At 51.5% G+C, this 11,809-nt stretch overlaps 1 protein-coding gene across 3 annotated transcripts in view; it reads left to right on the plus strand.

The window, feature by feature from the left end:
• Positions 1–205: 205 nt before the first annotated feature.
• Positions 206–11,809, plus strand: part of FAM120B (family with sequence similarity 120B) — a 90,293-nt gene continuing 78,689 nt past the window's right edge. Inside the window, exons 1-2 of one of the 3 annotated variants that reach the window (XM_032837261.1) lie at positions 206–275; positions 10,732–11,809. The exon at positions 10,732–11,809 is cut by the window's right edge and continues 742 nt beyond it. In XM_032837261.1, coding sequence (XP_032693152.1) covers positions 10,764–11,809 — 1,046 coding nt within the window. In that variant the 5' untranslated portion in view covers positions 206–275; positions 10,732–10,763. The remainder of the gene's footprint in view (positions 276–10,731) is intronic. The other 2 variants (XM_032837263.1, XM_032837262.1) reach the window with 2 other exon arrangements.

The following is an 11,809-nucleotide window of genomic DNA, read 5'->3' on the forward strand; positions in this document are numbered from 1 at the left end:
GAGGCTGCGCCCCGCCGACGCCCACGCGGGGCCAGGGGAGCGCGCGGCCCGTGCTCGGAGCAACGCGCGGTTTCCGAGGCAACGGGCTTGGCGCCTGCGCAGTTCACTCCCGCGGAGCCCCGAGGCCGGACCTCTCAGGCCCCGCCCCCTCCCTCTCAAGCGCAAGGCCGTCTCGCGAGCGGAAGCGCTCGGAGCGGAAGCGGAAGTGCGCGGCTGGCTGCGGCTGGGCCGAGGGCGGTGCGGGCGCGTCCCTGGCTGTGCTGGCGCATCTCTAGGTAGGGCCGGGCCTGCGGGGCCAGCGCCGTCCGGGCCGCTCTCGGCTTGTCGGGCTCGGCTCGCTGCGCTCTCGGTTCTGCCGTCGCGGGGCCCGGGTCCGAGCCCTCAGCGGCCCTGCCCGCCCGCAGCCCCGCCGTCCCGCTCCGGGCACCGGGGCACTCGCCTCCCATCGCCTCCCCGCCCCCCGGCCCTCTCCGTCGCCGGCACCCCACGTCCCGGCCGCCCGACCCTGCGGCTGTGCCCCCTTGCTTTCTCCTCTTCGGCGCCCTCCTGACCCTCCTCTCCCCGCAGGGATGGGCGCCGGCTCCGGGGCGCGCAGCTTGCGGTGTCGTCCCCGGAGGCGTCCTCCGACCAGCGCGCTCGGGGCGCAGAGCTGCGGTGCCGAGCTGCGGTGCCCTTCCCGCGGCCGTGGGGCCCTTGCAGGAGGGAAGGCGGGGTGGGCGGCCGCGGGGGTTGGCCCGGGGAGTGTCTGTGCGGGAGGGCGTTCGCGCAGAAGGAGTTGGGCGGTGGAAGCCGGGCCAGAGGCCGCTCCTCCCTGCGGAGGAGGCCGCGTGCGCGAGCGTCGGGGGAGGTGGAGGAGGGATGCGCGGCTCGGAGAGGGCATGGCAGGAAGCACTAGAGAGTTCGGGGCGGGGGGCCGCGGAGGGTCTGCCCGGCGGGTGTGGGGTGAGTGTCCTGCGCCTGGAGGAGAGGCCTCCGCCGGCTTGCAGGGAGACGTCCTGGAACCGAAAACCCGAGTACGGCCGTGGAGAGCAGTTTGGCGGGGAAGGCAGGAGCCTTTGGTCCCGGGAATGACGTCCAGATTTTTGGCTGGAGCGTCTGAGGAGATGATTCCGAGGGTGAGAGAAGCTGGGGGAGCAAGTCTGAGACATCGGGTTCCTGTCCGTTCCCCGGTGCCGTGCGGTCTGCAGCAGCACCCCGGGCTCCTGCGGTGTTATCTTCCTGTTTTCTCGAGGCCTGACCGCTGCCTGTGCTGGGGGACCTGCCCCGTGTGGCGACCCTCTCTGCACCCGCACAGCCTCGCCCGCGCGGTGTGTGGTCATTTCCTCACCAACCGTCGCTTGCCATCCCGGAGCTCTGCAGTCCTGGTCCCCCGGCCGGGTGGTCCCTGTTGTCTCGGAACGCCCCTTCCCCCCCCCCCCCCCTTACGAGTTGTGTTTGCGGAAAGCACAGACAAGACCTCGGCTGTGCCCAGCCCCTCCCTGCTCACCTTCCCGTACACACGCTTCTTGACCACCTCACCGGTGGCTCCCTTCCTTGGTGTCATTCCCGGCTGCCCGGCCTTCCAGACCTGCGGAGATCTGGGATCCCTCCTGGCCGCGGGTTTCTCCTCTGTTAGACGGACCAGACGGCAGTCGGTGACATCGAGGGCACCTGTGCTTTTTCGTATTTTGAGGTTCTGCCCCGTCCCTGAACCTGACTCAGGGTGTCAGTTAGGAGGTAGACTTACTATATAAAGCTAATGAAGATCAGGCGTGGGTGCCTTCCTCTCGTGAGCCCCTTCCAAGGCACTGGGAAAGACCTCAGAGGTCTTGTGTTTGTAATTTAGTCTTTTTTGAAACGCAGGATCCCGTTTGTGTAGATTGCAGGCCCTGCACTTGAATCCTTATGAAACTAGCCGTTCACCTCCTCCTGCTGCCCTGCTTTGCGCTCTGGCCCTTCAGACACCCCCTTCCTGTGCTCCTTACTGAGGCTTGGGCGGAGGAGAGGAAGGAGTGGAGAGGACCAGACCCCTGCTGTAACCTGGCTTTAGTTTGCTCTCGGGGAGGGAGATGTGGGAGACCCATCTCGGTGCATCTGCAGCAGTGCGTGTACTGACTGACTTCACTGCTGGGTTCACGCCTCTTTCAAGAAAAGGTTAACGGTAAAAGGGGACCGTCCAGCTAATTGAGGTCTTACAGGCAGCTCTTACCGTTACAGAAGCTAGAGCTGTTGGCAAATCAGGAATTCATTGCACGCTTGCTTTTGTTAGTTTGAAAATGAGGCAGTCCTGATGCTATCAGTTATTGTTATAAAGCTTTATAACAAGTATAAATAACTTTAATTTGCTTTTAGATGTCTTTGTAAGGTGTTCTGTTGGAAAAATTTTCAGAGACTAAAAACATGTTACTTAAGGTTTAAGTTATTTATAAAAAATATGATATTCTTAAATGATTTTTTAGTAGTAGTTCAAAATCTACCAAACTGAGAGGTAAATCATTATTTAAGTTTTACCAAAAAGGGAATCAATGATCTACAAAGAGATTAAATGATTTGTCTTCAGTCAAACCGCAGATCAGAGCCATTGCCAACCGAAACCAACCAGCTCCTGAGCACCCTTTTCCTTATAAACAAACATTATCAAAACGTGGGAATTCGTTGCTTTTATTATGGAACGTTTGCTGTAGGGTGGACTCCATTACTATGCCCGTCAGCCTGCCTGTCTGCTGTGGACTCCCACGTGTGCTCGCAGAGTGCCCTGAGCATGCAGCCGTGTACTGTTGTGTTTGTGCTGCAGCCCCGAGGGTGGTGAGTTACTGTAAAGTCATTTGTAGTAAAACTGCTGTCAGCCAGGGTAAGAGAGAAGTAAGCCTTTTTGAAACAGCGGAGTCTTCTGCGGAGTTTTGGGGCTTTGCCCATTAAGCACCAAAATCTTCCATCTTGGATGGCGGTCTTTCTAAAATATGTTATTTCCCTGCTTAATAGAATGTGCAGGATGTAGTGTAAACTTTCTTTAATGGTCTCATGTAAACATTTTAAACAGAATTTGTTATGTAAATACTGTACGACTTGTTGAGGCAGGGACAGCTGTTGCCCTGTTACTTGTTTAGAGTTTTTGTGTCTTTCAGGTTTTCTTAGTTTTCCTGTTATGTCAGCTCTCAGCAGTTTCTGCTACTGTCGGTACCCATGTGCCGCCTCAGATGCCCTTTCTGTATTTTTCTCTACTGTGGACGTAGGAGCTCGTTGTCAGAACTGAGTAGGAAAGCGTCCGTATGTGATAAATAAGAGCCTGGAGAGGTGTCATATGAGTAAGTTGTTTTAGCTTTGACTCATGAATTTAAATTGCATTCTTATCCTGAGTTGTAGATAAAAGCATAAATTTTTGCAGGCGCACGTTCATCTTTATTCATGATCAGTGAGTGGCCCTGGTTCTCACATTGTGTGTCCTTGTCCTCTAAGGGGTTCTGCAAAGCTTCAGAGGGTTAGGGAAGAGCCCTGTGTTCTTGGTTGTCCCCTCAGTCCTGATGATTCTGTGAGTGCCCTTGTGACTGGGAGAACCCTCAGGAAGGAGAGCTCTCTGGACTGAGGACAGTTCTGCCATGAGTGATGTGGTCATTCCAGCACGGCAGCCAGCAGCAACCAGATCACTCAGATGGGCACTTAGGTGGGGGTGTGGCCTAGTGAAAGATGCACAAGCTTTGGAAGCCGGTGGGTTCAAATGTGGGCTTTGCTATCAGTGTCTGTTACCTCAGGCAGCTGCCCTAACGCAGAGCACACTGCTGGCTGCTACCCGGCACCAGCTGTTTGGTCTTTGCTGGTACCGCATGGCCTGCCTTTCGTGAGTCGGAACAAACTGATCACGGCCCGGTTGGGACTAGAGATGGCTGGTGTGGGGCTTGTAGACAATGTGGTGCATTTTGACACGTGTACACACTGCTGGACTTTGTTTTCTGCTGGACTCTGTGCCTTTCACTCCCACTCTCAGGGCTCATTTCTTAGTCAGGGACTTTGTCTGGTTTGTTGCTGTGTCTATTAGCTGCTAGCACAGGGCCGGAGCGATTTTCTGAGCAGATACAGGAATTTAGAACTCTTGTCTTTGGTGAGGGTGTGAGGGCCAGAAGAGGGTCTGTGCCTCCTTTTTCTTTGCAAAAAGAATTAGGACCGCATCCCTTCGAGTTCTTCCAAAATAGGTGTTTGGATATTGGGCAGCCAGAACACGCAGAGTCTACCAGAGCCCCTGATTTATCTTGCGTCTTGCCTCTCTCCATCTTTTCTCCAGGGAGTCAGGGCAGTGTTTCTAAGTAGGATTTGCTTTACAGCCTTGACCAATATCTGATTTCCCCTGGGGTCAAGTCCAGGTACAGGTGTCTGGCCCTGTTTGCAGCCTCATCTCCTCAGTCTTCTTCCCATACATCAGAGTTCTAGCCATACTGAGAGCTGGTGTGTGTGTGTTTTTTTTTTTTTTTTCTCTTGTCCTCAAGCATTTATAATAAAATATACATTTATAGTATAAATAAAGTTCCAGGTTAAACTACTTAGTAGGACAGGTATTTTAAGCACCTTAAAACCTCCATTTACTGATAAAAAAAGGTATCACAAAATCTACAAAAAGATACGTTAAAAAAATCCTCATTCCTTCTGACTCCTGGCCTCCCCATCTTCTGCCAACTCCTCGTCTGGCTCTGGCCGCACCTGTCCTTCCTGCCGTTTGTCAGGCTCACCAGTGCCCTTGCTCAGGATAGCTATTGTGGATCCTGATCTGGGTTGGGTCTCCCTGCTGAGCACCGCCCCCCCCACCACCACCGCCCTGAGCTACAGCTCTGCCCAAGTGATTGTAGTGGGTTGAATGTTTTCCTGTTGGAGTGTGAGTTGCTGGAGGGCAGGGCCCTCCTGTCTTGGTCATAGCTAGTGTCTGCTTTGGTAAGTGACTAAAGGTATTTGCTAAAGGTGTAAACCAGATTCACGTTCACACAAGAGCACCTGGTGGTGTGGAGGAGAGCAGAGTATTAGTGAGTGGCAGCTACAAATGATACCCCATGGAAGAAAAAGGACCACCATGTGTGCTCTTACTTTGACTCAGCAATTTCTAAGGTTTGTCCCAAGGAAATGCTCCGGATGTACTCAGAGATTGAAATACAGAGATGGGATACACACTTATGGCACTGGGCATCCATTAAAAATAACACTAGAGGAGAACGTTAACACGGTGATTTGGGAATATATTCATGATAAATGAAGACAAAAAAGTAGATTACGGAAGGACAAGAGTATCCCGATTTTTTAAAAAAATAATAATAAAGACTAGAAATACGAACTCTAAAGTTGCTGTAGTCATTACTCTTTGGAAGATGAGATTACAGGCGGTTTTGTTTTGTTTTGTTTCCTTTGTGCTGTCTCTGAATTTTCTGCAGAGCTACCTACTTTTAAAATTAGAAACAAATTTTTGTAAATAAATAGATTCGTGATACTAAAGTAAACTAGCTTGAAAAATTATAAATACAGTAAAACCTCACTAAAACTTGCAAGGCTTTGATTTAAATTTTGATTGGTGCTGGGCTGATTTTACTAAGCTTTAGGCAACTGATGGTATGTTTTATGAATACATTTGTAATATAAGTGAAATTGCATCAGAGTTTATGAAGTAGCTTTTATAACCCTCCTTATGGATATAAAGAATGAAGCTTATAGAATAACGTGCTTGGAGTTTTACTGCCATTTAGTGGACGTTAGAATCTGAACTTCTAGAGCCTTTCCTTTTATCAGCTGTACCATACCACCTAGTTGCTGTCACTTCTCCCTAGGACGCAGCTAAGAGGGGTCATTCTACCAGTCCTGAGTGTCTACATCAGCCTTGCCCCTGTTTTCTGAGTCTTGGCACGTGGCCACAGCCTGACTGTGCTGGAGGGGCCTCCAGGACCTCCCGAGTCTGGACGCCTGTACCTAGACACACAGTGTCTGTCATAATAACTATAGGCCTTCCATTTCTCACTTGACTAAGCTTCTTAGAGATGCAGTGTTGAAGAAGAAATACTCTGACACTTGCTAAAACAGTAAGGAGGACTTTATTTAAGGCTGTTGTGCTAGCGGGGAGAGAACTGGGACTCAGCTTGGAAGGCAACACCTGGGGATGTGCGGCCGGCAGAGGGAAGGGGTCCAGAGAACTGAGGGGAATGAAGCCTTTGATCCGTTCTCGAGGGTGACCATCTATCAGGATAGGGGTTTTCTCCGGACAGACTCAGCAGTGCTCATGCTGAAACTGGATTCAGCCAGGATGTACATGGGAGCCCAAAGTTGAGACCTAGTTGAGAGGAGGGCCCAGAGGAGCCTGATTGAAACCTGGTCCCAGAGAGCCTCTGGTCAGTAGTTTAATGAGCCCGGGGTGGTGGTCCTCTGAAGCATGGAGACCACCCTCTCATCTTACTCAATTTACCTGGTTTGTGCGCTCGTTAATACTCAGTAAACACGGAGCTAACACGGTCCCTCATGCTGGGATGGGGTTAGCGTTCATTTTTTGGGAGTTTTTAGTCCCTGGTCTTGCCTTGCTGTGTTAAAGGGGTCCCCTATGTTTCTGTTTCTGGAGAGGTTAGAGGGAGACAGGGAAGAAGGGCAGACCCCAGGTGCTCCACATCAAACCATGTGCGGCCCTCCCTGAGCGCCTAGGCCCAGCCAGCGTGTTACCAGTGGAAGAAACATTGTCTAAGACCCGGAAATGAAGCCAGGGAAAAGGACTGCATGTTTCTTGTGTTGTCACCGTCACATGGGTCATTGTTCAGCACAGTCACCCCATGCTGCTCTGTCTTCTGATCAAAGGTAGCTCCCTGACTTGGCCGGTTACTCTTGACTGGGGCCCAGCCACTGATGTTATATGCTGGTTTGTACTTTCATCTTGTAGAGATACAAATTATTTCTCTCTGATAAACCCAAAGGTTTTGATTTTATTGCTCTGTAGGACTTGAACCTGATTTGTCTCCAAATGAAAATAGTTTATTTCCGTCGACTCCAGCTCTAGCTTCCCAACTGGGGGCTCGCTCATTAATGTGTGTGTGCTTGGCTTGTCTTCTAGCCTTGGAGAACTGCGTTTTAATGCTGCTGGGTGTGCTTTAAGGAGGGCGCCGCTTTGCTTCTGGTTGCCCTGCAGACCCTGCTCTCGGCGTAGGCGGTGTGTCTGTCATCCATCTGTCCGTCCGTGCCCCCTTCCATCTGTGGGCTTTCCCTGAGTCCGTTTGTCCCTGTGTCCCGAGGGACTCTGGCCCCTTCATCGGCGGCGGACAGGTTGGTATGTCTCAGTGGACAGACTGTGAATAAGGGAGCTTCTGGCCTCTTTTCCTCATTTGCCCCATTTTCTGGTAACCTGGGATGTTGGGCTTGGTCCCCCGTGTGGAAGGAAGCTGTTCTGAGGAGTGAGGCCCCTTGCACTGGGCCTCGCTCCCGCTGTGCTGCTGCCTGCTGGCCCCTCATAAACTTCCCTGTGCCGAGGCTTTGCTTCCCAAACAGTCTGTCAACTCCTTGAGGCCAGTGACTCTGCTTCCTGCTCTTCCTTTGCCCACGGTCGGAGTCTGTAACCTGTTGGTTCCTTGTTCCTCTTTGTGTACCTGCCCTTTGATGCCTCCGTGCACTCGTTCATCCACAAGCAGTGACTGGGCCCTTGCCGTGCTGGATGCCATGCTGGGCACTGGGGATATGACAGAGTGATGGCGTTTGCCTTGAGGAGGCCACGTTAATGGAGGTGATTCCTGGTTTGCATTTTGGGCAGTAAGACTCCTCCCGAGTGAGCCATCTGTCTTCTTTCTAAACATTTATTTAAATAATGAAGACTGTATATACGTGTATATACACATATATATTTGCAATGATCCTTAAAACTGCCTTTAAGGAATGAAAAACCTCAGTGGGGTCGACTCTACGGCAGTGCAGAAGTTAGGGGCATTGACCCTTTCGCACAGCCAAGAATCCACAAATAACTTCTGACCCTGCAGAACTTCACTGATAGCCCACCGTGGAGGAGAAGCCTTGTTGATAACGGGCAGTTAGCACAGTGTGTGTGTGACATGTACTGTGTACCGTATTCTTACAATAAAGTCGGGAGGAGGAGAGAAAACAGTATTAACATCATAAGGAAGAGGTAGTACATTTACAGGACTGGACTGTTTTATTGAAAAAATCCAGGTATAAGTGGACCCCCTCAGTTCAAACCCATGTTGTTCAAGGGTTAACTCTGTATGCTCTGAGCAATATTAAAAAAAAAATCTTAAAAGAAAGGTAATAGCTACAGAACTTATTTTTTTGGGCATTTCATGTCCCACTACACTAAGCGCATTGAGGGGCACTGAGCGCTGAGCGCCGCGACACCGGAAGGCAGCACCCAGTGTCCCACGTTCCCAGGTCTTTGCTTACCCCAATTTTTTTTTTTTTTGTAAATGCCATAGAAGAGCACATTGTAACGTAACATTCCTGCGGTAATTTGTGATTCAGAATGTGAGAAATTGGCAGTGAAAGAGGCAAACCCAGTACATGTTTCATTACAATGGTGAGCTTTTCACTGCTGGGTGGGAAAGGAGGAAAACGTTTGAATAAAATCAAAGCAGAGGCTGAGCCTGACTTCTCCCAAGATAAAGAGGAGAGTGTTTTGAGCGACTCAGTGTTGTCACTTGCAGTTTTAGGAGAAAAATGCTTGAGACAAAAATCCCTTTCTTTGGTGAGGGACGGCAGCCAGCCCACATGTGGCAGAGCCGCCGCGCAAACCGGAGCCGCTGTCCGGGGGAGCCGGGGCTGAAGGCAGGTTCTGTTTCGTTTCAGCCCCAGCTTCACGTGCGTCTTGAGCTGCCAGTGACTGACGAGGAGGTGGCCCTGGCCACTGGTGGGCTCGGCGGGCAGGTCTCCCCAGGCGCTGCGCTCTGGGGGACACGGAGCGGCCACTCTGGGCCCACGAGAGTGGGCGTCCGAGCCCGTGCCACGTGCCACCTGGCCGGTCATCGTGGGCCAAGCCCGCTGTTTTGCAGCCAGCCGTGCAGTAACCGCTGAGGGCTCGTGCCCCTGCGCCTGGCTTTTAATTCACTCTGCGCACCGTGCTCTGTGCTCGTCATCCTCTTTCCACACCTGCACCAAAGTACTGCGTTGGACTCTCCCGAGAAAGACCGGCCTGGCTTCAGAAACGACAGTGCACGCTGGTGAGCGGGGTCCGTACCCAGAGGCCCAGACTGTAGCACTGCCTCCGCCTCGAAGTAGTCTGGTGGGAAGTCCGGTTTCGGCTTCAGAAGCTCACACCTGGGGAGTGTTCCCAGGGTAGAAGCTTGGCTGCCGAGAGCTCTCCGGCAGTTGGGGGCTGTGGACGCGCGTGTCCGCTGCGTTTCATGACCTAACAAGCGAGATTTCGCTGAAGGTCAGCGCACGTGTGTGAAATTTATGTCCACTCCAGGCTTCCATATTTTCCATATTAATGGCAGTTAAACAGATAACTTTTCAAATGTTTTTAGGGGCCAGTGTCTGTGAACAAGCAGTAAGTTCTTAAAAAGAGAGTCCCGTGGGAGGTACCTTTCCTCAGTGTCGTAGATTACTTGCAGTTTCTTCGTTTGTGAGCTGCAGCCGACCGTCTTCCGCCCGTCACAGTTGCTTCAGGGCCTGGGGAGTGTGTCCTGAGCGCGCGGTGCTGTGCGGCGGGAAGCCTGCGCCGTGAGGCCACCGCCGTCATTCCCGGGTGTTGTGGGCGGCTGGTGGCGTCGCCCTCGGTCCCAAGCCTGGAGAGGTTTCCTTTGTTCTCCTGGAGCTGTCTGTGCAATAGGACATTTGTTTGTTTCATCAGTGGATGTGAGGCCCTGATGAGTCTTAAAACCAAAGTGAAAATCATAGACCGTTAAGATCAAAGATGTCGTCATGGAATTTTCTCTGACCAGTGACGTTAAGATACTCTGCTTCGGTTTTCTCCAGAGTTTGAGCTCCGACTCGGAACTGCCGTGTTTCTGCGCTTCAGAGCGAGCGGTTTTCCGTTCAAAGTCCGTCACCAGCTCAGATGTTACAGAAACTTGGCATTGTGAATTTTTATCTTTTTGATAGCTTCATTCAGGTATACTTGATAGACCGTAAACTGTACTTTTTTACAGTGTTGAGTTTGACAAGATTTAGCTTGTGTTTACCTGTCAAACCATTACCACAGTGGAGGTAGTGAACGTATCCATCACCCTGGAAGTTTCCATTGTGTAAATCCCTCCCTCCTGCCTGCCCCATGCCGGGCCACCACCGCCTGCTCTCTGGTGCTGCCACTCCGCCCCACTCTCAGTGAACTCGAATTTCGTACAGACGGGTCCTCTGGTATGTACACCCGTTTGGTCTAGCTCTCTTCACTCAGCAAAATTATTCTGAGAAACATGGATACTGTAAGTTTCTATATAGGTTAGGTTTTCAGAATTAACTCTAGTCTTGAGCTCCTAGATGGGAAACACTACTTCTTTGAAAACTGTCGCCTTGTTTTTAGTTTGGTTGAGAAATCCCTTGAATGAGGGCCTTCGTACGAATCTTGGCACATTGCCGCGCTGTGTGGCCCTGCTGAAGGCAGCCCTGCCGACTCCTGCTTGGGTCGAGCCTCTTCCTCTTTAGTCAGAGCGCTTCGGGCCCCTAACAGGTGTGTCATGTTCCATATCTTGTTAGTGCTGGAGTGCTTTGCAGCTAGAGAGTGAATACTGAATGTTGTCTTGTGTTTGCTTGAGAGGGGTCACGTGTCCAGTGCTAATGCCATAATTACTAATTTATTTTCTTTTCCAGATCCTTTCCGGGAGCTTTCCGGGAGTTCAGTTATGGGCGTGAGAGGTTTGCAGGGGTTTGTGGTCAGCTCCTGCCCACACGTATGTACAGTGGTGAATTTCAAAGAGCTGGCAGAGCACCACCGAAACAGGCACCCTGGAAGTACTCCTACCATTGTGGTCGATGCCATGTGCTGTCTCAGATACTGGTACACTCCCGAATCTTGGATCTGCGGCGGCCAGTGGCGGGAGTACTTTTCTGCTTTGCGGGATTTTGTCAAGACTTTTACAGCTGTTGGCATCAAGTTGGTATTCTTCTTTGATGGTACGGTGGAGCAGGAGAAGAGAGAGGAGTGGGTGCAGCGGAGGCTCAAGAACAATAGGGAGATCGCCAGGATTTTCCACCATGTCAAGTCACACAGGGCGCAGCCAGGCAGAAACATGTTCTTCATCCCGTCGGGGCTGGCCGTCTTCACACGATTTGCTTTGAAGACCCTGGGTCAGGAAACCCTGTGCTCCTTACAGGAGGCTGATTATGAGGTGGCCTCTTACGGCCTCCGGAATAACTGTCTCGGGATTCTTGGAGAAGACACGGACTACTTGATTTATGACACTTGTCCCTACTTTTCGATTGGTGACCTCTGCCTGGACAGTCTGAGTACTGTCATGCTCTGTAGAGAGAAGCTGTGTGAGAGTCTGGCTATCAGCCTAGCAGACCTTCCTCTTCTGGCCTGCCTGCTTGGCAATGACATAATCCCAGAGGGCATGTTTGAGAGCTTTCGGTACAAATGCTTGTCTTCGTACACCTCTCTCAAGGAGAACTTTGACAAAAAGGGTAACATTATTTTAGCTGTAGCAGACCATATTGCTAAAGTTCTTCACTTGCATCAGGGTGAGAAAAAGCTGGAAGAGATGTTACCTTTGGGACCAAACAAAGCTCTTTTTTATAAGGGTGTGGCATCCTATCTTTTGCCAGGACAGAAATCTCCGTGGTTTTTCCAAAAACCCAAGGGTTTTATAACTTTACACAAGCAGGTGGTATCCATGAGTTCAGACCCCGAACCCAAGCAAGGAGTTCCCATGTGTGCGGACCCCGACCC

The sequence above is a fragment of the Lontra canadensis genome, unplaced genomic scaffold (assembly GCF_010015895.1).
Source record: "Lontra canadensis isolate GAN:19392208 unplaced genomic scaffold, GSC_riverotter_1.0 scaffold97, whole genome shotgun sequence".
NCBI classification, from domain to species: domain Eukaryota; kingdom Metazoa; phylum Chordata; class Mammalia; order Carnivora; family Mustelidae; genus Lontra; species Lontra canadensis.